Source organism: Onychomys torridus, chromosome 20 (genome assembly GCF_903995425.1).
Source record: "Onychomys torridus chromosome 20, mOncTor1.1, whole genome shotgun sequence".
Taxonomy (NCBI): Eukaryota; Metazoa; Chordata; class Mammalia; order Rodentia; family Cricetidae; genus Onychomys; species Onychomys torridus.
This window is the reverse complement of record NC_050462.1, coordinates 438427-462097: the sequence shown is the minus strand read 5'-3', so window position 1 is coordinate 462097 and position 23671 is coordinate 438427. Positions and strand designations below refer to the sequence as shown.

Here is a 23671-nt window from a genome sequence, read left to right as displayed (position 1 = left end):
CATGTGTTATGAGCAGAGGCAACTGTTCTTGGGACCGTGGATGCTTTGGACCGTGATGTGGAAGCTTGGAGGGAAGAGGCACCCCTTTCAGGCCTTCTCTGGAAGGTGCTGATTGGGCACACAGGGGCCCTTAGGGTACAGCTGTGAGCATGCTCCCAGGAAGCTCTGTGGAGCGAGCAAATCTGACTGGTACCCACACTTGGGTAGCCTTTTAGATGAATTTCAGTTCCTAAACGGAAAAAGAACCTTACAGTAATTTTAGATGTATTTGAAATCAAAAGTAGTCCAAGTGAATCTTTAAAAAGGATTATTTAAAAACTCGGTAATAGGAAGCTGAATCAGAATGTCCTAATGCTGGTGTAGTTATTTCATTTATTACTTAGTGAGTAGAGAATTATGTACAATTATTAGAAACATAGAGAGAAGATTGCATGGTCCCTGCACAGAGAAATGAAAATCTGTGAACATTCCATATTAGGAAAAAGAAAAGCAAACAAGAACTGTAGTTGAGAAGGCTGACTAAAAAACATACAACCTCAATTTATAACCTTAATTAAATATATATATATAAAATCTTGAGGCTGGAGAGATGCCTTAGTGGAGAGCACGGGCTGCGTTTGCAAAGGACCCAGGTTTGGTTCCCAGCACCCAAATGGTGGTCACAACTGTCTGTAACTCCAGTTGCAGGAGATGTAACACTCTTTTCTGGCCTCTGTGGGCATCAGGCATGTTTGTGGTACACAGACATACATGCAAGCAAAATACCCATACTCATTAAAAAACAAAAAAACCTTAATTTAAAATATATGTAATCTTACAGTGTTTCCTGAGTGGAAAAGCTATAGTGACTGTGAGGGCAAATACTGAACATTGATTTTCTGCCTGCTGGCCTGTGTCTCCGGGTAGAGACAGTGGTTGAGCTGCTTGCTGTAAGCTCCACCCATTGCAGTTTCGACAGCTCTAACGCTTCATAATTAAAAAATATGGCCAGGCGGTGGCGTTGCACGCCTTTAATCCCAGCACTCAGGAGGCAGAGGCAGGCGGATCTCTGTGAGTTCGAGGCCTGCCTGGGCTACCAAGTGTGTTCCAGGAAAGGTGCAAAGCTACACAGAGAAACCCTGTCTGGAAAAACCAAAAACCGAAGACATAGACTGGTTTGACGGTGTGCGTCCCAGTGCTTGAGAGATACAATCGGAAGGATCAGGCGTTCACAGTCATCTTTGCCTACAGACCAAGTATGAGGCCTGCATAGGCTACGTGAGACCTTGCCTCAAAAACCTAAAAGAAAAAAGAAGTAATGTGTCTGCTATGCTGCAGGTCTGACTCAGTGTGTCGGACAGCCTAGACCGAGCATGCCACAGCCCTGTGACTGTGACCCACCCTCCTTACCAAACTCCGTGAGCTAGCATCTGAGTTACAGTTGCCTAGAGGAGAATAAAACTGTTTAATTAGTAAAAACAGAAGTTTCTCATCTATGAAAACCAAATCAAATCATTCTTTTCTCATGGCACAAAGACATGAACTTGAAGTATTTAGCCCCAGCCGAATGTGAGTCTGGTCCCTGACTGCTTAGACAGTTCCTTAGCGTATATTTTGAATTTTAAATTGATTTTTATTTTATATGTATGGATGTTTTGCCTGGATGAATGCATATACACGAATGCGTCTGGTGTCTACAGAGGTCAGAAGAAGGCATCTGATGCCTTAGAACTGGAGTTACAGATGCGTTTGTAGCTCAAACTGGCCTTGATCCTGGGCTCCTCCTGCCTTCACCTCGCTTTGTCAGACCAGCATCCCCACAGATGCCTTTGCCACCTTTTATCCCATTGTCCCCAGCGAAAGCACACTAAGGAGAGCATGAGATCCCAACAGGTGTTCAAAGACAGCTCTGCTCTAAGAGGAAGCGAGAGTGGAGAAAGGGAAATGCACAAGGGAGCGCAACCCGGAAAGGGAGACTGAGCCCTCCACACAACTGAGAGGTAGCCTAGAGCTTACAGTGTTCTTTTGTTTGACAGAGAGGCGTGGACTGTTAGGAAGGTTCCTTTTTTGTCATTGTGGGGATTGTTAGGCCGTCTTGGGGGATGGGTGCAGTGCCATGCTGTGGGGTCATAGTTGTTGGTGTTGGCTGGTGGCTGTGCAGTATACCAGTTTGTGCCACTTTTCATTAACATAAGCCCCGTGTCCACCAGAGACTACTAAATCAGATTTCTACAGTGGTGCCAGCAGGAACCTGGACCACAGGGTACTCCCCTGTGGTAAGGACGATGTTCTCAGACACTTGATGGCTTCAGCTCGTAGGCCAGATATCCAGGACAGCTACCTGACCGTGCCCTGTCACCCGTCCTCAGGAATCCATGTCCTTTATATGTCCCTGGGTGTGAGGTGTCACTGCCACCACCAGAGCCTGTGGGAGCTGAAGACTGGGGCAGAGCACGTGCCCTGATCCTCTGGGGAAGGCAGAGCGGGCTCCACGTGGTTCCGTCCTCTTTGCTCTAACATGTTTTTGTTTCCCCTGTTCAGAAGTGAGCACTCTGAAGGATCTCTTTGGACTTGCCAGCAATGGTAGGCATCTTTCCGTTTTGGGTGCCTCGGCTTGGGGTGTGCATGAGGTTAGACAACCAGTGTTCTTGCCTTTTGACCCTTGGATGCTTGCATACCTTTTATTTTCAGAGCATGACCTTTCAATGGCAAAATACAGCAGGCTCCCTAAGAAAAAGGAGAACGAAAGGGTGAGTGTTCCTCAGAGTCATCTCATCGACCTCAGCTCCTTTTGTGACTTCTGTAGACTTGTATTTAGCATTGGTGCTGTGTGATGGAGCTCTTCCTGGTTCCTGTATCTGGACCCACAAGTTTTTCTGCACCTCGTGTTTGGATCTCTTCACCATCAGTGTTAATCATGTGCTGGTTGGCTTCTGCATGGCGCTGACTCCTGCTCTGCCACCACAGGCGACTGAATCTTCATGCATGCAATTCTTTCTTTTGTTCCATGATTTCCTGGAGCTGCATTACTTCCTAGGACTACAGACTTTTGCAGGAACCGAACTGTGTGTGGCTTTTGGTACCTGCTGCTGTACCGTTTTCCCAAGTGGCAGCATTGGGCACTGCCACTAGCAGGGCTTTGCCTCACACGGTCTTGGAGACTGTGGCGCCATCACTTCAGAGTTTTCATTGGCATTTCTTTTTTTTTTTCCTTTAAGTATTTGGGTTTTTTTTTGTTTGTTTGTTTTGTTTTGTTTTTGTTTTTAAAATTATTTATTATGTATACAGTGTTCTGTCTGCAAGTATGCCTGCAGGCCAGAAGAGGGCGCCAGATCTCATTACAGATGGTTGTGAGCCACCATGTGGGTGCTGGGAATTGAACTCAGGACCTCTGGAAGAGCAGCCAGTGCTCTTAACCTCTGAGCCATCTCTCCAGCCCCCCATTGGCATTTCTTGTTAAGCCACGGTGGAACCTTATCCCCTATGCCTTTATGCTCGTCATGAAAGTGTTTGCCCTGAACAACCAAATGTGTCTGAGTTCTTGTGCTCTCCAGAATTCGTAGACCCATGGGCAACGTGGAGTTTTCCTTCCGCTTTGCCCAGGTGAAGGCTGAAGTTGGGAAAGAGGTGGCATCTGCCCGCCGGAAACAGCACCTGTCATCCCTGCAGTACTACTGCGCGCTCAACGCACTGCAGTACCGCAAGCGGATGGCCATGATGGAACCCCTGATAGGCTTTGCCCATGGACAGGTAGGAGCCCCTTTCCCCGTGAGAGGAAACCCGAAGCAGTGGTCAGGAAAAATGGAAGCATTGTCACAGAGATGGTGCACAGTGTCCTGGGAAAGTTCCTGGAGCTCAGCTCTAGCTGAGAGCCTCTAGCTGGGCTTGACCTGTGAGACCATATGTTCAGGAAGCTGTGGCCCGATCCTAAGCCTCCCTCAGGGACGATGAGCCTGTCGCCTGTCTCTACCCAAGAAAGCCAGTCTGGGTTTTCGACGCACATGGCTGGTTTTTGAGCCCAGTGTGTGCCTGTTGCTTTTACAACCTGTAGTACTGCAGGGTCACTCCACCCACATTGGGTGGCTGGCTTGGATGTGCATGTTCCTTCTCTGCATGGTCAGGTTCCCCCTGGCTGGGTCATTCTCAGATGGTATGCCCCCTCCTGGGGCATAGGGAAATTGTGCTGATGCTTTCTGAAGTCTTCCATGGAGGAGTTAATCAGCTGCCTTCCTCCTAGTTAGTGAGCTATGGAGTCTTCAGAGATGCTGCAGTTTAAGGATGTGAACTCAACTGCTGTGGCACAGACCAGTGGCGAGGCCAGCATGAGCTTTACCTGCTTTCCCCTCTGTGACTATCAACCCTTTTGTTGGACAGGAGAAATGCACCCAGAATCTTAGGTCATTTATAGTCTGTGAACTGAAAATGATGTGACATGGTTTCTAAGACCATTTACCAATTTAAAACATACATGAGAATCTCTGACTTTGTATGCATTTTAAAATTACATATACTTCAAAAGAAATACATCATCAGCGTCACTCAGCAAAGGGGGGGTCTGGACATCTTTAAGCAGCCAACCACAACTGTCTGTCTTCCTAATACAGCTGCTTCATGGTGGTGGGGAGTTCAGAGAAGTCAGCTTATACCTGTAGTCTAGCATCTGCCGTCTGAATAAAGATGGGTAACCCAAAGGTAAACACTGCTGGGGGCTGCAGCTTTCTCACAATGGCACTGTGCTGACTGTCCCCCCTTTTCCTGGAGCTATTGCACTTTGGCCCCATAGACGGCAGAGTTGTTGGATGCCGGGCTCTTGCTCTCTGTGCTCACTTCCTGTGTGCCCTGCCCAGATGGCTGTCCTTGCCTCCGGGCAGTAATCCCTGCTCACTCCAGGCCCAGGAGCATGGACAGGGGTGGTTGTATTTACCATCTCAGACGAAAAGCTCCAGTCTGGGCAGTCTGTGCACAGTCTCAGAGGACCCAAAGATGTGGCCCGGAGGTGCTGTGCTTTTCACAGCCAAGCATTGCATGCCCTCTCCTAGCCAGGCTTTTTAAATGATTGTAAATTGGCCACAGGAGAGGAGGGGAATGGTAGATGCTTCATACACAGCCCCGGGGCCTAGCAGAGCAGAGCCGTGCCACCGTTTGCTGGGAGGCAGGAGCATTGGTTAGAGGACTAGGAACATTCCAGTTTTCTTCTGAAAACTCCTCATTCAAGACACAGGACTGGTAGGCCCTTCTCTGCAGAACTTTTCGATCGTCACAGAGCTGGAGTTCCTCTCTCAGCTGAGCCCTCCTGACAACAAGCTGTTGGGTGACTCAGAAGCGTGTGCTCTTGTCTCAGCCCTTTCTATCAGTGTTTATGGGGCACCGCCCACGTTAGCTCACTATCTGTGAGCACTGCATCCAGCTGTCTGTAGGCCCATTTGGTGGAGACTGCTCAGAGGTCAGCACTCGCCGTTGGGAAGGCGTGTTGCCTCTGTTGTGGCTTCTCTGGTTCTCAGAAAACAGGCTTCAGTACTGAGTTTTATCATTTGTATAGGTGTTCCAAAATCCAGTGTAGTGTGTATGTGTGTGTTCATGTGTGTACATGCATGTGTGGGTGTGCACATGTCATGGCCTGCATGTGGAAGTAATAGGACAACTGCAGGAGTCAGTTTTCTCCTTCTGTAATTGCTCCTGTGGATCAAGCTTAGTGGTTAGTGCGCTGAGCCATCTCGACAGCCCTGTACGATCTTGGAGCACAATCAGTGACCTCTCGTGTGGTATTGACAAGGTAAGGAGGGGGCAGGGATTTAGATCCCCTCTGCTCATCTGTGCTTGGGGTTGGGTACCCCAGAGAGCTCAGAGTAACTGGAGAGCAAGCAGAGGGGTTAAAGCAGTGCTCCAGAGGACAAGGAAGGACAGGAGACCCCAGCTGCTCAGTCACTGCAGAAGGCTGACTGAGAAGATGATTAGCTGGTGAGCATTGTTTGCTTATTTGACATTTCCAGGACTGAAATGGGTTTACAGTGTTGATTTGAATCAGATCAGCGGCCCAGAACATCCCATGTGTGTATTTGACATGGCGATAATCCTGCTCATAGGCTGTACTTACCCTCTGATGACCTAAGGACATTGGTGAACACGTTTCCTCAGGGTGTTCTCAGACTGGAGGGAATGGTATTGAAACCCTGCTGATAACACCAACTGCCCTCTTCAGGGAGAGACTTCAGTTTCTGTGGCCACTGCCTGGGCCATGCCCTGCTCCAGCTGAGCCAAGATGGCCCAGGAAAAGAATGCCCATGCTGCGTGTGTCTTTATAACCTTGGTTCACAGCCGTGAAGTCCCTGTTATTAGGCACATGAAGTGCAGCATTCATACTTGAGGTCCAGATGTTGGAAAGTCCACTAGTGAAGCAGATTGAGCTTTTCAGGCTGGGCCCCTGCAAACATGTAATGCCCAGAAGCATTCTCTTTCCCATGCCTGGCCCTTCCCGTGTGCCAGTCACCCAGACCTCCTTCTGGAAAGTGAGGGTCACCCTGGAGTTGCGGGAGGCCAGAAATCCTTCCCGCAGCTCCAAAGCCCGCAGCTGCAGCTTCTTTCCACCTTGACTGTGGCCAGTCCTGCAGGTGCTGCTCTCTGTGGGCAGAGAAATGCCCATCCCAGAGGGCAGCAGGTATGCCTCACCCTTTTGAGCAGCGGCTTGACGCCAGATCCCCTTGAAGGTTGTGCTTGGAGGTTTAGCCCAATTTCCTTTTGTCAGAGCTTAAGTCGTCTGTCCATCTGGCCCAGGTCCCCAGCTGTGCCACAGAAAGGGGCTGGCAGCCACATCATTTGTTCCTACACAATTTCATCATTAGGGAATTATTACCTTCCTAGTTGATGTTCAGGATACTGCCTTTGTATCTTTCAGATTAACTTTTTCAAGAGAGGAGCGGAGATGTTCTCCAAAAGTATGGACGGTTTCTTATCATCCGTTACAGACATGGTTCAGAGGTAATACTGCTCTGATGCTAGGCCTGGGGTCCTGTCTTCCCACTGAATCAGCCTCACTGGCAAGTGGGGGAAGGCTTCTGCCTTTGGAGGGTCAACAGAGCCCCATCACCCTGTAACCCTGAGACAGTCTTCACCTAGCAGGAGAGACGCTCCCAACATGAAGACTCTGGTACTTCCATGGAGTCCAGGTGCTTACAGTGTCGGAATTGCCTTTGCTGATGTTTAGATGTCACATGCTGTGAGCCTGTGAGAGAACTATAGATTAGCTTTCCCTCTAATGGGAGCAGCAACCAGAACTGTTCCAACTTTGCAGGAAATTCTAGGGTCATACTAGGTCATAGTAGACAAGCAAGATGCCAAGCCTTTTTTTTTTTTTTTTTGGTTTTGGTTTTGGTTTTTCGAGACAAGGTTTCTCTGTGTAGCTTTGCGCCTTTCCTGGAACTCGCTTTGTAGACCAGGCTGGTCTACTCACAGAGATCCACCTACCTCTGCCTCTGCCTCCTGAGTGCTGGGATTAAAGGCGTGGGCCACCAATGCCTGGCTGATGCCAAGCCTTTGTATTTACTTCATTGAGCTGTCATTCAGCCATGGGGTACACATTTCAAAAACCCATCGCTTTCTTCAGATGGTCTTCCTGTTGGGAGGGCCACCTCAGCTCCGACCACTTCCCTCTTCTGCAGCCTCTGTGAGGAGAGCTCTGAGGTGGCTCATGGGCCACACATGCAGGCTGGCTTCACCCTGTGCATGCATGAGTCACTCTCTGATACCTATCAAGACTGCTGTGTGTGTTGGGGGCGGGGCATGTTATAGTTGAAGAATTAGAAAATGGGAGGAAGAGGAGGCAGGAAAGCCAGAGTTCAAGGCCAGCCTGGGGCAGATGATGCCCTGTTTCAGAACCTCTCACCTGCCCCCAAAGAGGGAACACAAAGTGAAAACAGTGACTATGTAATCTTACTTCCTGTGGGAAAATGAGAACATTTTCTTGAAGTTGTTACATGTCAAGTACCTTAAGAGGGCCCAGCAGGAGTTTATTCAGGCAGAAGTCCATCAAAGGCTCTGAACATCAAGAGTGAACCCTCAAGAGCCATTACTGAGCACTGGGCTCCATGGCTGGGACAGGAAGTTGTGCTCTTTGGGAAAGCCAGCACAGTGCTCACCCAGTGACAAGCAGCGGGGGTCGGGGGGGGGGGGTCGGGGGTTGGGGGTTGAGGGGTGGAGGGTGGAGACAGGTCAGACTTACAGTGATGCTAAGAAGCAGGTTGTGAAATCCCACTCCACTTTCTTCCTTATAATTTGTTCTGTTTCTGGGACGTTACAGGACAGCATAGAACCTGTCACTCTGTAAAAGGGTCCGGTCTCTCTCGTCTCTCAGGGCTGAAGTTTTTTTATTAGTTTTGTTTTGTTTTGTAGCTCTCGATGACCTAGAACTCCCTATATAGACCAGGCTGGCTTCAAACTCTCAGAGATTTGCCCGCCTCTGCCTTTTGCGTGCTGAGATTAAAGGTGTACATCACTTATTGCTGGCAGAAAGCTAATTTTCTTAGCATGTGAATTACACGCCAATGAGTAATCGCCACCATTATTCTCCAGGCATGAGGGTCTTCTGCTGCCCCATTTCATGCAGGCGCAGCCCACCCACATGAGGTCTCAGGCAGCATCTGGTGCTGGTACTAAATCTTTGCATTCCTGTGGGGGGACACGGGTACTCTAAGTGCTCACATGTTCTCAGAACCCAGGTAAGGTCCAGCCACTCTGAAGAGCTAGGGGGTTTAGTTCTTAATTCCATGGTGATGCAGGGAGATGTCAGCTTTGGAGAGAAGCAGTTGGAAGCAGTTACTTTGCTCCTGTGTTTTTTGGGGTCTTCGGAGCTTCTGATTGGTTTCAGATTCTGAGACTGTGTATATGAGGCTGGAGAGAGCAAAGCAGCTACTAAAACCTCTCTGAATTTTGTGCCAGATGACACCCTGGTGCACAGGAGCACATCTCTGAGGAAACAGTCCTCTTTCAAGAGGCTACTCTTACCTGCAATCGGATTTTTCTTTGGTCTACCAGCTTACAAATCATGACATAGGAACTTGTTAATTATGAAAGCTCTGTCTGATAGCTTAGGCTTGTTTCTAGCTAGCTCTTTATAACTTAAATGAAACCATTTCTATTAATCTATGTGTTGTCCGGAGGCTCGTTTACCTCGTGTGTGTGCTGTCCACCCTGCTTTCCTGCTTCCTCCGGTCTCCTTCCATCTACACTCTTCTTCCCAGCATCCTCTGTGCCTGGAAATCCTGCCTCGCCATTGGCTAGGTCATCAGAGTGACACTTCACAGTGAACAAAAAGATTATCCCACAACACTTAGCCACACAAGCTGGAGAGCCTGAGTGGGGTCTGTCCACTGACTGCCTTCTTTGGAACCCTGTGCTGTGGTTTTCCTCTTACTCCTTATTCTTCACCTTGCCTGGGTGTGGTGGCACACTTTCAATCCCAGCACTTGGGAAGCAGAGGTAGGCAACTCTCTGTGAGTTGAGGTCAGTGTGGTCCACATTGTAGAACCTCTCTTAATACACACACATAGTCTCAGTCTCTCTCTCTTTCTCTCTCTCACTCTGTCTCGCTTGCACGCACGCACGCACGCACACATGCCCTTCTCCACCTTGGCAGTGAGTAGCAGGCTGCACCATCTCAGTGGAGAATTCAAATGTCAGAAAAGGCAAACACTCAGCAACAGCTGGGTGAAAGGGTCAAGCTGAGTGAAGAGAAAATGCTGAGGCACTGACCTTGAGACTGGTCAGGGTGACTTTGCTGCACGTCTGCCTAGTTTCCCACTGGCCATGGTTCTGTCCTCCTATGTAACTTCATATGAAGTGGGACTCCTTAGTTCTCATTTGCATTCTCAGGTATGTGGGCTGTCTGGAATTTCTGTCCTAGACTTTATAACCCACATCTGTCAACAGTAGGTGAGAGTCTGGTGAGGCCAAAAGAATAGCTCCTCTTTAGGTCCAAGTTTTCTGCATGTCAGCATACAGCATGCGAAGCCAGGACTGTCACACCAGAACCTGGTCACTGGCCCTTGACCAGTGAGCCTGTGTCACCTCAGGGCAGTTTGATGGTCATAGGACAAGCCCTGGCTTATTCTTGGTATTTCCTGGCCATTCCTGTCTCTCATAGTCTTCTCAAACTCTGAGCTAGACAGTGTTGTTCCATTCTTTCACTTAGGGGTCTCTGTCTGTAATGCAGGAAACATCCGTCAGTGGGTGAAGCAGGCCCTGCTGTCTTGTGCCTTAGGAGTGGTGAGCTGGCCTGTGGAGAGTGGCTGACCTGCAGCCTTCTGTCTTAAGCATTCAGGTGGAACTGGAAACTGAGGCAGACAAGATGCGAGTGTCCCAGCAAGAGTTGCTTTCAGTCGATGAATCTGTTTACACTCCGGACATGGATGTGGCCACATCACAGATCAACAGGAACCTCATCCAGAAGACTGGCTACCTCAATCTCAGAAAGTGAGAATGGCTTGCAGCTTTTGCTGAACTCAGCTCTCCCTGGGAAGTGGCTCAGAGGCTGTTTCTCATGTGGCTAGTGGCCTGTGGGTGGTAGTGGGCAATAAGCCTGACTTGGGAAGCTTTTGGGGCCCAAGTTCCAGGCCTGCACTGAGACAAAGCTGAAAACTGAGCCCCAAGAGCCTGGAGTCAGTGCTCTGGACTCCAGGAGCTGCAGGCCACCCTTGTTTAGGTTTCATGGTCATTTAAATGTCACTCCAGGCTGTTGAGAGTGCAGCCCTCAGCCCCTGCCAGCTGAAGGGTCAGAGCAGTGTAGATGGAGAGCAGTGCTGCAGAGACCCGCGCTGTTCGATCTCCCCAGATTGAATCACACCCATCACGGTCATGTCTTTAAATATCCATTTGGAATAAAAGATACAAAAGGATTCATTGCTTCTAAGACCCTCAAAGGCTGTGGCCATCAGTGTAGAGTTCATTGGTATTGGTGGCTGATTCCTGGCTGGGAGGTGGATGACTCCTACTTCACTGCTGTTGAGTAAGGCTCTAGTTTGTGGGGAGTCCTCCAGTGTTAGCAGTTGCCATTTAAAAAAATCAATCATTATTGGAGCAAGACACACAGTGCCTTGTGCATGGTTGCTATTTAGTAAATAGTAAAAGTGTCTCTGCCATGAGGCTTATCTGAGGCTCTTTTCTGCAGGTGAAGCCTCTCCCAGCCCTGTCAGTATGAGACTAAGCTAAATGTCCTTATTAGTTCTGTAGGGCAAAAAGAGAAAACCTCCACAAAGTTAGGACACTTTTGCCAGGAAGCTGCATTTTCCTCTTGTGTGCAGCCCACCAAATGAGAATGTCCTCCAGTTATGAGCCCCCAGGATTGGGAGAGGCAATGTGAGACCCTGATGGCTGGTAGACTCAGAAGAGTTCAGTTCTGCATCCTAGAGAAATGATACAGGGTTCATTCAGTTCCTAACTGATGGACAGATTCTAGTTAGGGCTGGTGGGTTTGGAAGCCAGCAGTAGGCGCATGTGCTGCATAGCTGGCTTTGGTTCTGTCATCCCTCACAGGGACAGAGCCGTCTTCCCAGTGACTCAAGGTAAACTGTATTTCTGCCACTATTCATAGAGTGAGTTTCCAAGTTTTCCTTCAATGCAATGACATTTCTAAAATGTGCCAGTTCCTAAGAACAGGCAGCATGGTATGGAGACTGTTCCCATGTCCTAGTGCTAATGAACCTCCACGCACAATTCCCACAGCAAGACGGGACTGGTCACTACCACCTGGGAGAGGCTGTACTTCTTCACCCAAGGCGGGAACCTCATGTGCCAGCCCAGGGGAGCCGTGGCTGGAGGCTTGATTCAGGACCTGGACAACTGCTCTGTGATGGCTGTGGATTGTGAAGACCGACGATACTGCTTTCAGATCTCCACGCCCAGTGGCAAACCGTATGCCTTATGTCTTATTTGGGAGGACAGTGTAGGAACTCTCCTTACTGAAGGCTGCTAGCTCTAGTTCCCATGTAACAGTTCTGGCTGAGAGAGGCCACATTGCAGGTCTCATTCTTTCCAAGGATGTTTTTCTGCCTCTGTAAACAAATGCAGTGACTACTGGGACCCACCTCACCTTATTCAGGAACCCCGGTGAGGACCCAGCAGCTTATTGGGAGGAGAGATGATGTGTATAAAACAGATGTAGCAGGTGCTTGCCAACAGAGATCTGAGAGAAGGCTGGAACTCCTGTTTTGGGACAAGGCAAAGGAGAGCAGGCAGGAAACTGTTCAAGAAGTCCATTTTACATCCGGATCTGGAAGTGTGAACAGTACATTCTGTACAGAACTGTGAGCAGTACATTCTCTACAGAAGTGTGAATAGTACATTCTCTACAGAAGTGTGAATAGTACATTCTCCATAGTGAGAGCAGTATATCTCTACAGAAGTGTCACTTAACGACACTATCCTCACCTTGGGACCTTATGGGCCCACAGGTCATATCTGAAAATGTAGCCTGTAGTTATCACAGTAGGTCCCATCCCAGTGGTTCCCCTCTTGTGTAGAGCAGTGGTTTCAGTTTGTGTTTAGAGTTCTAAATCCTAGGAAATTACCTCAGGCTTTGCCTGCCTAGAGGCTGGAGATGGGTATAGTGGGAGCCTGTGAGATATGCCTTCCCCAAGTTAGTAGAGCAGTTGGAGACTGTTCTTTTGCTGACAGTGGCCAGTGGCTCAGAACTAAGATGCCCAGATTCTAGTGGTTCTATGTAGTTTCTGAACACCCCTGGACCTGAGTCTTCCCAGATACAGAGGTGGTATCTGTGTTCCCTCTGCCACAGAGAGTCCCTGAAAGAGCTAAGTTCATCATAAAGGTGGAATGCCTTCAGTGTATGGACTTTCAGTGCTTAGATACATACTAGGTCCTTCCTCTATTGGAGAAGGGGCGAGTAACGTCCTGGTGCCTTGGATTATCTAAGAAGAGAATCCAGACAGTCTTCACTGTAGTTATAGGTTAGATGATCCAAGTCCAGCCTTCTCCTGTATAGAGGAGCAAGAGACCTAGAGAAGATGTAGTACCCTGGTGGAAAGGCCAGGCATGCAGCCCCACTTTACTTCCATCCCAACAAGCTGCTTTCCTGGTGCCAAGTTGGTCTAATGAACACTTCTTTAGCCCCTGAGACCTAGGAGGCATTGATGCATCTTGTTTGTTTCAGGGGGATAATTCTCCAAGCAGAGAGCAGAAAGGAATATGAAGAGGTAAAGCTTTGTCTGTCTCACCCCTGCCCTCCTGTGATGAGTAACTGGGAGTCAGTGTTCTTTCTAATGTCCTCCACAGTGGATATGTGCAATAAACAACATCTCCAGGCAGATCTACCTGACGGACAACCCAGAGGTAATTAGTACCTGCCTGCACTCCTCCTGGAAGGTAGGCGTCCCTTCCTGGACTGAGCCTGTGTCCTGTGGCTTACATGTAGGCAGTAGCCATCAAGTTGAACCAGACGGCTCTTCAGGCAGTGACTCCAATTACAAGCTTTGGGAAAAAACAAGAAAGCTCTTGCTCCAGGTAACTAAAGAACAAGGAAAAACTACCTTCTGTGGAGCCAAACTGTGTTAGGAATTTGAAATTTGTTTCTAGTCCTCACAACTCCAAAGATTCCATTGTACCCTGTGCAACAGAAGCAATAGTTGTGGCCAGAAAAAGTTCTAATGTGCCCACACCCACAGCACAGATGAGGGGTGGAGCCAGTATTCAAACCTGAGTTCAGTATCCCTGTCCAGGCCCACTGGGCCAGACCTTAGTAGTCCAAGGCAGACAGGAACCTTCTGTTGGCATCTCGGCACCGTAACCCTAGTCAACTGTGTGACCATGTTACTGGCTGAGCCTTTTCTGCACATGTATAGTGTGCATCTACTGAGTTTGCACTTACATTACTATATTTCCATAATTCTTCCAATAAATCTATCAGTCATTTATTAGCATTGAGCGTTAGGTGGTCTGTGTGCTGTTTTGTTGCAGTGTGGGCTGGGGTAGTCAATTGATATCACCTGAACTGGCCTCAGAGTCCCAGCAAACATCCTCAGTCTCTGTCACATCTGGTGTTGGTTGGTCTTTCATTAACTGAGTGTGCATACAGCTTTTCCTTTGAACACTGCTTAAAGATGTATTCTAGGACTCCTACATTTTTGTCTCAGTGGGCGTTTTCAAGTGGTTAATTAGGTAGTAGAGGGCTGTCTTATTTGTTGTGTTAATGGTATCAAGAGGCATAATAAAAAATCAAGACCCTATTTGTGTCGATTAGTGACATGGTAGAAAGAACTCCACCAGATGTTCCATAAATACTTAATGGCCTAAAAGAAGTGCTTAGAAAACTCTTTAATTGTGTAGCTTCCTGGGATTCATGCACTTGGCACTGGGTACATGAGAAAGAATGGTAGGCAGGTAAGGCCACCAGATGGATTTGAGTCATTGTAAAAGCCTTAGTAATCCCTGCTCAGGAATTATAGGCAGTGGGACAGGGCTGAAGGGATTAAGAAAAGAGGCTACAGTCAGAACCAGGTTTACAAAAATTATTCTGTATTATCTGTAGGATAAACTGGATAGGAGAGAGGGGTCGGTGGGTAACAGGATTGTCTCCAAGCTGGTGCATTTGTCTCTACCCACATCTCACTGGATAGAAGTCACATCCATTGCAGTTTCCATACAGTACTCAATTATTGACATTTGAGAAACCAGAAAACGTTGATGTGAAAAGATCCTTGAGGGTTATGGTCCCGAGCATGTAAGGAGTAGAAAGGCAGTGACATTCCATGCCCTTCAGAGGAGTTCGCACTGCACCTTCGGAAGGAGTTTGAAAGGGTAAAGTTAAATGACAGCATTTTCACCTCAAGAAAAGAGAAACAGGAGTGTAGGACAGGCTATCCACCATGCAAGGAGTGCACTGCTCCTGTTGCTGCTGTCTCTGGCCACATTGCAGTACTCAGGAGGACCCAGGGTAGCAAACGCTGTAACTTACTGAGACATTATCACAGTGGTGTTATTTGAGCTGGTCATGGGAGAGTTGGAACTGTGCTATACAGAAACAAGGAACACATGGTATGTTTGCTGTCTCTCAAGTGGAGGGAGTATTAGGTGAGTGGAAAGGGGGCTTTTCAGGAAATTACAGCCAGGTTGCAATGAAATGTCAGGTCCAGATTTGTTCTCTCAGCTAACATGTTTTCAGTACTTACTGTGTGTCGGTGTGTAATATGAGCTGCCTGTAGCCTCACTCCAACAACAACCCAGTCTCTAAAGGAGCAACATAGGGACTGTGGGTAGTGAGGAGGAGAAGGGTTCTAGCCAAGGATGTGAAGGTGAGGAAGGATTATTTGTAGAATGGACAGAGACTGCTTAAGGCTCCCTTGTATTGCAACATGTAAAAGTCACATCAGCATTAGACAAATGACAAGTTTGTTCCATTTTTTCTCTTCTTTTTTATATTTTAGTCAAACCATGAAAAATTCCAAAACAGAAAATGACAAGATTGTGCCCAGAACAATAGGCAGCGTTCCTGAAACAGAGGAGCTCATTGCACCTGGGACACCAATTCAGTTTGATATTGTACTTCCTGCAACAGAGTTCCTTGAGCAGAACAGAGGCAGCAGGTATGACCTGAGGTAGCTGTCTGAGAAAGTGAAAGTCGGTTTGTCCGTCTTTACTCCTGGGACAGCTAGCCTCTGACCTAAGAGTTCAAGTGCTGAGCTCGTTAGCCGCCACTGTCAGGACCGCTGACCTCTGGCTGTTCCCCTAGGCGCACCAACCCTTTTGGTGAGACAGAGGACGAGTCATTCCCTGAAGCAGAAGGTAAGTGCCCAGGCTTGTGTTCTTACTCATTGGCCCCTGAAGGTGAGAAGTCATGTGCTAGAGCTAAGATGCAGATAGGAATTCAGATTTGACCCTCCGCTTATTCCAAGAAAACTTGGACAAAGGGGAAGGTATTTATGGCTGTTTTAGATTTAGCCCATATCATGTCCCTTTGGAAGTTCCTGTCCAGAGAACTATCACAACTAAATAAAAGCAGATTTTCAAAGAAGAAACAATGGTCATAATTAAAATGTAATCTTAGTAGCTGAGGTGTTAGCAAACATCTGTAATCTCATCGTTAGGGAGGCTGAGACAGGATTACTGAGTGCAAGGCCTAATTCAGTTAGGCAGATTTGCAATCTTGGACTGTCACTAGGATGGAACTCTTTCCAACGACTCCCCTCACGTTTAATAATTAAGAATTTGTAGGAGACGAGATAGCTGGAGAGCTGGCTCAGGGATCACTCACTACTCTTCCAGAGGACCTAGGGCTGGCTGGGTTCAATTCCCGATACCCACATGGCAGCTCATGCCCTCTCTGGACTCTACATGCACCACGCATGTACAGGTGCACATGCATGTACACATAAGGCTGGAGAGAGGACTTAGCAGTTAAGAGCATTTAGTGTGCTTGCAGAGGACCCCAAGTTGGGTTTGGTTCCCAGCACCTATATAGCCTGCTTATGACTGCCTGTAACTCCAGTTGAGGGATCTGAAATCATCTCTGGCTTTCATAGGCATCCACATGTGCACATAAGTACATGCAAGCAGAACCTCATACATGTAAAATAAAAATAGCCCTTAAAGAATGGGGGTAAGTTTTTGTTGTTGTATTAACAACTTTGTGCTGTTAAAATTGGCTCTAGATAGCTCTGTGTACCTGACTGGCTTTGCACAGTCATCCCCACAGTATTTCAGACTCAGCTGGATGAGATAGGGCATGCCTAATAGTCCTAGAACTGGAGAGCCTGAGACAGGAATCAGTGAGTTCAAGACCAACCTAGTCTACATAGCATGATACTGCTTCAAATAAATAGAACTACATATATAAAACTAACTCCAAACTCCAGACCTGAGCATGGTGACACACACCTTTAATCCCAGCACTAGGGAGGCAGAGGCAGGTGGATCTCAGCCAGCCTGGTTTACAGAGTGAGTTCAGAGACAGCCAAGGCTACACAGAGAAACCCTGTCTCAGACAGACAAACAAACAAACAAACAAACAAACAAACAGAAAAGTGAGTAAGACTCAAGTCTCCAGCTGTTCCCAGGCTCATGCTGTGGGTTGTACATCACACATTCATGTGACCCTGAGTGGAGCGTGCTCTCTTGCAGACTCTCTTCTGCAGCAGATGTTCATCGTTCGGTTTCTGGGATCAATGGCAGTTAAGACAGACCACACTGCTGAAGTGATTTATGAGGCAATGAGACAAGTGCTGGCAGCTCGGGCTATTCACAACATCTTCCGCACCACGGAATCCCATCTGATGGTCACCAGTCAAACCCTGAGGTACCTTCAGCCCACTTCAGACCCTTAGCATCACCTGATTGCCTGTGTAGGAAATCTTTACCCATCTGGAATGTAGTGCTAATGTTTCTACTTACATCCATTCCACATTTTGATATTCAGAATAAAAGATGCATTTTTAGCAAGAACTGGTTGGATGTAACAATGCATGGTTGTGACCCCAGCATGAGGGAGATTGGAGCAGGAGGATCGAAGCCAGCGAGAACCCTGTCTTAAGATTCCTGTTATTAGCCAGGCGGTGGTGGTGCATGCCTTTAATCCCAGCACTCCTGAGGTAGAGGCAAGCCTGGTCTACAGAGTGAGTTCCAGACAGGATTGTTACACAGAAAAACCCTGTCTTGAAAAAACAAAAACAAACAAAAGTAAAAGATTCCTGTTATTAGTGAATATAGACTGAGTATTCCTTACCTGAAATGCTGGAACCAGAAGTGTTTGACTTTTTTTTTAGATTTTTACATCTATATAATGAGATGTCTTGGGGATGAGGTCCAAATTTACACATAAAGTTTGTACCTTATACACATAGCCTACAGGTTGTGTTACTATACACAATATTTTTCATAATGTTGCACAAGAAACAAGGTTTCATGGTGTGGAATTTTCACTGTGGTATCTATCATGTCCACACATTTCCAGTTTAAGAGTTTTCCGATTAGGGATGTCCAACCTGGACTGTCCCCAATGATCCCATTGCTGTTCAGTCATTTGGTGTCACCTGAGAACATTGTTCTTAGAAATTTACAACGGAGAATATCAACCTGTCTAAAATAGAAACAACCCAATTACCAAAAGAAACTGTGTGTGTGTGCCGTCTGCAGCCATGTTAACACAGGCTGCCTACTTAGCTGGAGCAGACTTGTTCCCCGTGCCAGTGGGGAGCCTCTGTAACCCTGTCTTTAAGTTCATTACATGTCTAACTGGTAGCAGAGACTGAACTAAGTCAGTTTCACCTGTTGTTAGTCTTCCTGGGTGGTTGGTTGAGTTACAGGGTAGCACTTCTTTAGCTGGCATGTCTAGGATCACTCCTGGTGTGGTGATCTCTTAAACCTCTTCTGCTGCTCTGAAGTAGCACAGGGGAAGTACTAAGGCGTGCCAGCCGTGCCAGGACTTAGCTTGTCCTTCAGCACCTGCATGTGGGTACATGCCACAGGCACGTGTAGAGGTCAGAAGACAATGTTGTTAAGTCAGTTCCAGGGATCAAGCCCAAGTCATCAGGAAGTAATCACTGAGCCATCTGTCTTGCCAGCCCACTTCATTTATTCAAATTTGCGCCTCCCCCCTCTGGGTTAAGGACCTTATTCCCAAGAATAAATATTTACAAATAAAACCCTACTTAACAATTCTATAGAAGTTGACACATGCTTAAAATGATCTCTGCATATTTGCTTATTCTAGACATTTTTACAAACTGTATTTTGCTTTCACCTGTAATATTTGTATCAGTCTCTCAATAAGTATGACACCATATGTTGTCAATTAATTTTAACACCAGAAGTAGAACTGTATCTGTTTACAATAGTAGCAAATTCTCTAGTGCAGTGCCAAGATACAGCGGTATTATCATTGGACAAAACTCAAAGATTTAAAAACAGAAGAGGCATTCAAGATGTAGTCATTATTTTTAGCCTGTTATGTGCCCCCCTTGGGCACATGTGGAAGCTACAGACAGACATCAGATATCTGCTCCTATTGCTCTCCACCTTCAGCAGACTCCCAGGATCTCCAGCCCCGCTAAAGGCTGGGGTTACATGTTCATGCAACCACACCTGGCTTTTTTTTTTTCTTCTTCGTTTTTCGAGACAGGGTTTCTCTGTGTACCTTTGCACCTTTCCTGGAACTCGCTTTATAGACCAGGCTGGCCTCGAACTCACAGAGATCCACCTGCCTGTGCCTCCCGAGTGCTGGGATTAAAGGTATGCACCACCACCGCCCGGCCACACCTGGCTTTTAACATCAGTGCTGGGGGTTCTCCCAGAGCAAGTGCTCTTAGCCGCTGCATCATGCCCAGACCCCTTAATGGCCTTTAGTCACACAAAGTCCCCAACCCTCCTGTCCTCTCACCATTCCTTCTCTGAATGAGATGCAGCAAAGTGCTTCGTCACTTCAGGGCAGGTGAAGTTGCTAGTCAGTGTGTCTATATCCAGACCACACAGGCCATGGTCCGCCCGTGTTATGCATCAGATACAGAAACCACAGTGCTGAATGCTGGCGACTTACTGTTCCATTTGCTGTGGACTTTTCCACACCAGGTACCGGTTCAACAAAGGCAGAAACCACAGCACAGGCTCACACAGGACTGTCATCTTCCCCTGAAGCAGGCCTTGCTTTCCACATATGGGACATTTGTGTGATTTCATGATGACCTATAAACTTCTGAGTGTGACCAACATGTATGTAATAATGAGTCTTACAATTTCAGGTTGATAGATCCTCAGACTCAAGTGTCGAGAGCCTGTGTAAGTACCTGCTACACCTTAACGTTTATACCTCAGTTCTCCTGTTGGCTGGAGACCCTACCCAGCATGTGATCATTTGCCAAGTTCCATGACCATCCTGTCCCCTGTAATGCAGCCTTCTTCAACTCTTCCATAGAAAATAGTTGTGCTGGTTTTGATTCTAGTTGTGTGATGATTATTCATTCTGTCCCCTGTCCTATCCCCACCTCCTTCAAGTTTGAACTTACCAGTGTCACACAATTTGCTGCTCATCAAGAAAACAAAAGGCTGGTTGGTTTTGTCATCCGAGTACCGGAGTCCACAGGAGAAGAGTCCCTGAGCACATACATTTTTGAAAGCAACTCAGAAGGCGAAAAGGTGTTTTGTCTGTGTCTGTCCATCTCTTCCCTCCCACACACACCTCAATAATATTGGCTATTTTTAATGGGTTGGGTTTTCACTATCCATCTGAATTATTCATGCCTCCATCCAGATATTCGGACAGTAATACCTGGTAGGAAGGCTCCATCTAGAGACAATGACCCTTATAGCTATAGGTAATTATTTAGTAGCATGGAATGCTACAAGGCATCTTTGTTCTTTTCAAGCAGTGGTCCTCAACCTTCCTAATGCTATGACCTTGTAATACAGTTCCTCATACTGTGGGGACCCCCAACTATAAAATTATTTTTGCTGCTACTTCATAACTAATTTTGCTACTGTTATGATTCACAATGTAAATATCTGTGCTTCCCAGTGGTCTTAGATGACGCCTGTGAAAGTGTTTGACCACCCTAAGGGGTCAGGACCCACATGTTGAGAACCACTGTTTTAAATAAAAGCAAAAATTACAAGAGAAAATTGTCTCAGAAGAAATCAAGGAAAGAACACCAAAACTGTTCTTTTGTATGAAAAACCCTGAACTCACCTGGTATTTAGAATTTATCAAAACCAGTCCTTTCACTGTTTACCACTGGGTAATATGAACATCCAGGCGGAAATAGCCTGCTAAGAACTGTAGATAGTAGAGTAACCTGGGTCTTTCACTTACCTAGCAATGCCACTGACCAAAGCTCCCACAGGCAGCAGCAGCCTCACTGCTCCTCAGACCACTGTCTCTATGACGTCACCTCCTTCTACCTTGACCAAACACTCTTTCTCTTGTCTTCTACAGATATGTTATGCTATTAATTTGGGGAAAGAAATTATTGAGGTTCAAAAGGTAAGAAACATTTTAGCACTGTTTTAGTAACTACTCAAAAGACATTTGTAGAGACAGTAAGACTCAAAGAAAGAAAACTGATACTCATGTTGTGCTCAACTTTGGATTTCTCTCAAGCTTCCTAACGAGCTCTGTGCAATCAGGTGACTCCCTCTGGTAACACATCTTCCCTCCTAATGGAGTAGCTCTGCTGCAGCTTCAGCTTTACCAATTTCCTTGCTTGCATTCAAACTGGCTAGAGTTCTTTCAAATTAAGATTCAGTACTCAATTCAGACTTAAAAGTACTCATCCCCTGCACTACCACCTAGCTTCAGGTCAGCAGCACTGACAGCCACCAACTAGGAACTTAGAAATGAACAGAGACCTCACTGTTATTCAACAGCTTACAATCTTTCATTGATCACAAAGCTCTTGAAGTGATTTGTAAGCTTCAGCTTGCCCAAGAGGGCAGGAAGTGCTGCAGATTAGAATGTAATGATCTGGGTCAGAAGTGCACACACTGGATCTGGCTGCTGCACTCTGATTACTCAATTCCACTGTTGTACCAAAGCATCCATAAGCAGAGTGAGGACAGGGTGCACAGTGGGCTCCTCTACAGCTTTTGCCAACTCCTGATGCATAATGAAAGACAGACAGACACACATACCCAGGCTTAAAAATGTGGAAAACAACTTTTATGAAGGGGCTGCCTGTCGACTCTGGAGGAAGACGGTTATAAATTGGGTACATTAATCATCACAAGAGGAGAGGCAGCATAGACTCCAGAAGTAATCCCTTGAGTTTCTTGTGGTGACAGCCCAGAGAGACTAGGAGGAATGGGGCTGTAGCACAGAACACTGAAGGCCAAGCCACAGGGGTTTAAGTGCATCTTAAGCTTTCTCCCCCCCCCCCCCCCCAAACTCTCTTAACTTCAGGATCCAGAAGCACTGGCTCAATTAATGCTGTCTCTACCACTAACCAATGACGGAAAGTATGTACTGTTAAATGATCACGCAGATGGCGCTGGTGGAAGTCTAAGTGACAGCAGAGGCGCAGAATCTGAAGCGTAACTCACTTGGACAGCTGGGGGCAGAGCGCTTGGGAAGGAGAGCCACCTCCTTAAGGGTTTCAACTTCTCTGACGTGCAGGCATACTGATCTGCTTTCAGAGTGCTGGCAGTCCCATGTGAATGTGCCCTTGGATGCCTTGACACACAACTTGGGAGGGAACAGTGAGAAATGGGTGCCCGCACGCCTACCCATCTACAAATGCTATGTTAGGTGCTTTGTGGTAAGTCTTCGCTTCAGACTGTACTGTCGGTACCCAGAATGAGAACTGTAAAAACGCATTGTTCACTTTATCTGGATGGCACTTCAGTTTCTATGATCCTTTTTTAAAAATGGCAAAAGCCTGGATTTACAATTTGTTAAATACTAAATAGTTCTTATTAATATGGTCTATTTTTATATTTTACATAGTTTTTAAGTGCCTGTCATTCTGAAAATGTATTTATAACCCACTGGTCTCCTACCTGGACCTCATGGCATTACTATGCAGTTTGGTCTCAAACACTAGCGAAGACTTCACAACAGGACCTTTCTCAACCAGCTTTCATTCATAAGCTTCAGGGCCTCTTAGATGTGGCTACTCACTGTAAGCAAGGGCTCTACTAGTTCCTCTTTCTTCTGAGCCAGAACCTTTCTCAAAGGGATTGGTTAATTTTAGAATTCAACTTGAAGCTCAGCTGGCAGTGGGGCTCGGTGTGAAGATCTTGTTTCTACCCTGATGTTTTTGGGGCTCGGTGTGAAGATCTTATTTCTACCCTGATGTTTTTGGTTCCTGGAGTCCCAGACCAATTTCCAATCCTGCTAATTATGAAATAGAGATAAAGATCTTGAAATCATGCAACATACTTAATTGTAACCAACTTCAACCTATCATTGCAATAATTTAGCAATAAAAATTACTGTTTCATCTCTTTCTTTGCTTACTGTCGTTAGTTTACAGACCATCCACAGAAGAAAGCTAAAGTCTGGCTAAGTGGCCCAGGCTGGCCCTGCAGTCCTGCTTCTGACTAAATGCTGGGGTTACAGGTGTCATCAGGATGTTAGTAACAGTGGCACAGCTACATTTTTGACACTTGGGGCTAAAGGAAGATGAGTTCAAGGCCAGCCTGGGCCATGTATGGACTTCAAAGCAGCCTGAACTAAACAACAAAATCCTGTCTCAGAAAACATACAAGGCTTGCTCTGCAGGTAAAGCGCTTGCTGTCCAAGCAAAAAGACCTTACAGGCTTGCTGGCCATCCAATGTTACACCACTCAAATTCCAATAAATCAGGAAGGTCCGTTTTAGTTAGAGAGCCTGTCTCAAATAAAGTGGAGAGCAACTATGGAAGACTCCAGATGTCATCCTCTGGAATGCAGATGTGCACACATATGAACACTTACAGATGCATATACACCAAAAAGAAACAACAAACCTTTAACCACCGAAAACTAGGATATCACACAAGCTCTGTTAGAAGGACCACCCTTTGACCTGTGCATCAGGTTCAGCAAGCTGCCTAAATTAACCTGAGAGTCTGTAACCTAAAATGAGCTCACAAGTATGTTACAAGTTTCCATAACAACTGTCTGTGAATGACAGTCATCCAAACTTTTCTTGCTTACAAGTTTTCAGAGAGGATCAATGAGATGAAGCTTAGTGACAAGATGAAAATTAAAGCTCTAGAATAGGGCTGTG

At 46.7% G+C, this 23671-nt stretch overlaps 1 protein-coding gene across 4 annotated transcripts in view; it reads left to right on the top strand.

Annotated features, from left to right (window-relative positions):
* Window positions 1-22907, top strand: part of Appl2 (adaptor protein, phosphotyrosine interacting with PH domain and leucine zipper 2) — a 46413-nt gene extending 23506 nt beyond the window's left edge. For 3 of the 4 annotated variants that reach the window (XM_036169581.1, XM_036169584.1, XM_036169583.1), the window contains 16 exons: window positions 2521-2562; window positions 2671-2729; window positions 3583-3729; window positions 6872-6954; window positions 10285-10443; window positions 11692-11880; window positions 13136-13178; window positions 13258-13314; window positions 13397-13485; window positions 15405-15563; window positions 15710-15762; window positions 17098-17272; window positions 19710-19746; window positions 19963-20103; window positions 20900-20947; window positions 21863-22907. In XM_036169581.1, the coding sequence (XP_036025474.1) occupies window positions 2521-2562; window positions 2671-2729; window positions 3583-3729; window positions 6872-6954; window positions 10285-10443; window positions 11692-11880; window positions 13136-13178; window positions 13258-13314; window positions 13397-13485; window positions 15405-15563; window positions 15710-15762; window positions 17098-17272; window positions 19710-19746; window positions 19963-20103; window positions 20900-20947; window positions 21863-21997 (1616 nt within the window). In that variant the 3' untranslated portion in view covers window positions 21998-22907. The remainder of the gene's footprint in view (window positions 1-2520; window positions 2563-2670; window positions 2730-3582; window positions 3730-6871; window positions 6955-10284; window positions 10444-11691; window positions 11881-13135; window positions 13179-13257; window positions 13315-13396; window positions 13486-15404; window positions 15564-15709; window positions 15763-17097; window positions 17273-19709; window positions 19747-19962; window positions 20104-20899; window positions 20948-21862) is intronic. The other variant, XM_036169582.1, reaches the window with a different exon arrangement.
* Window positions 22908-23671: the final 764 nt, after the last annotated feature.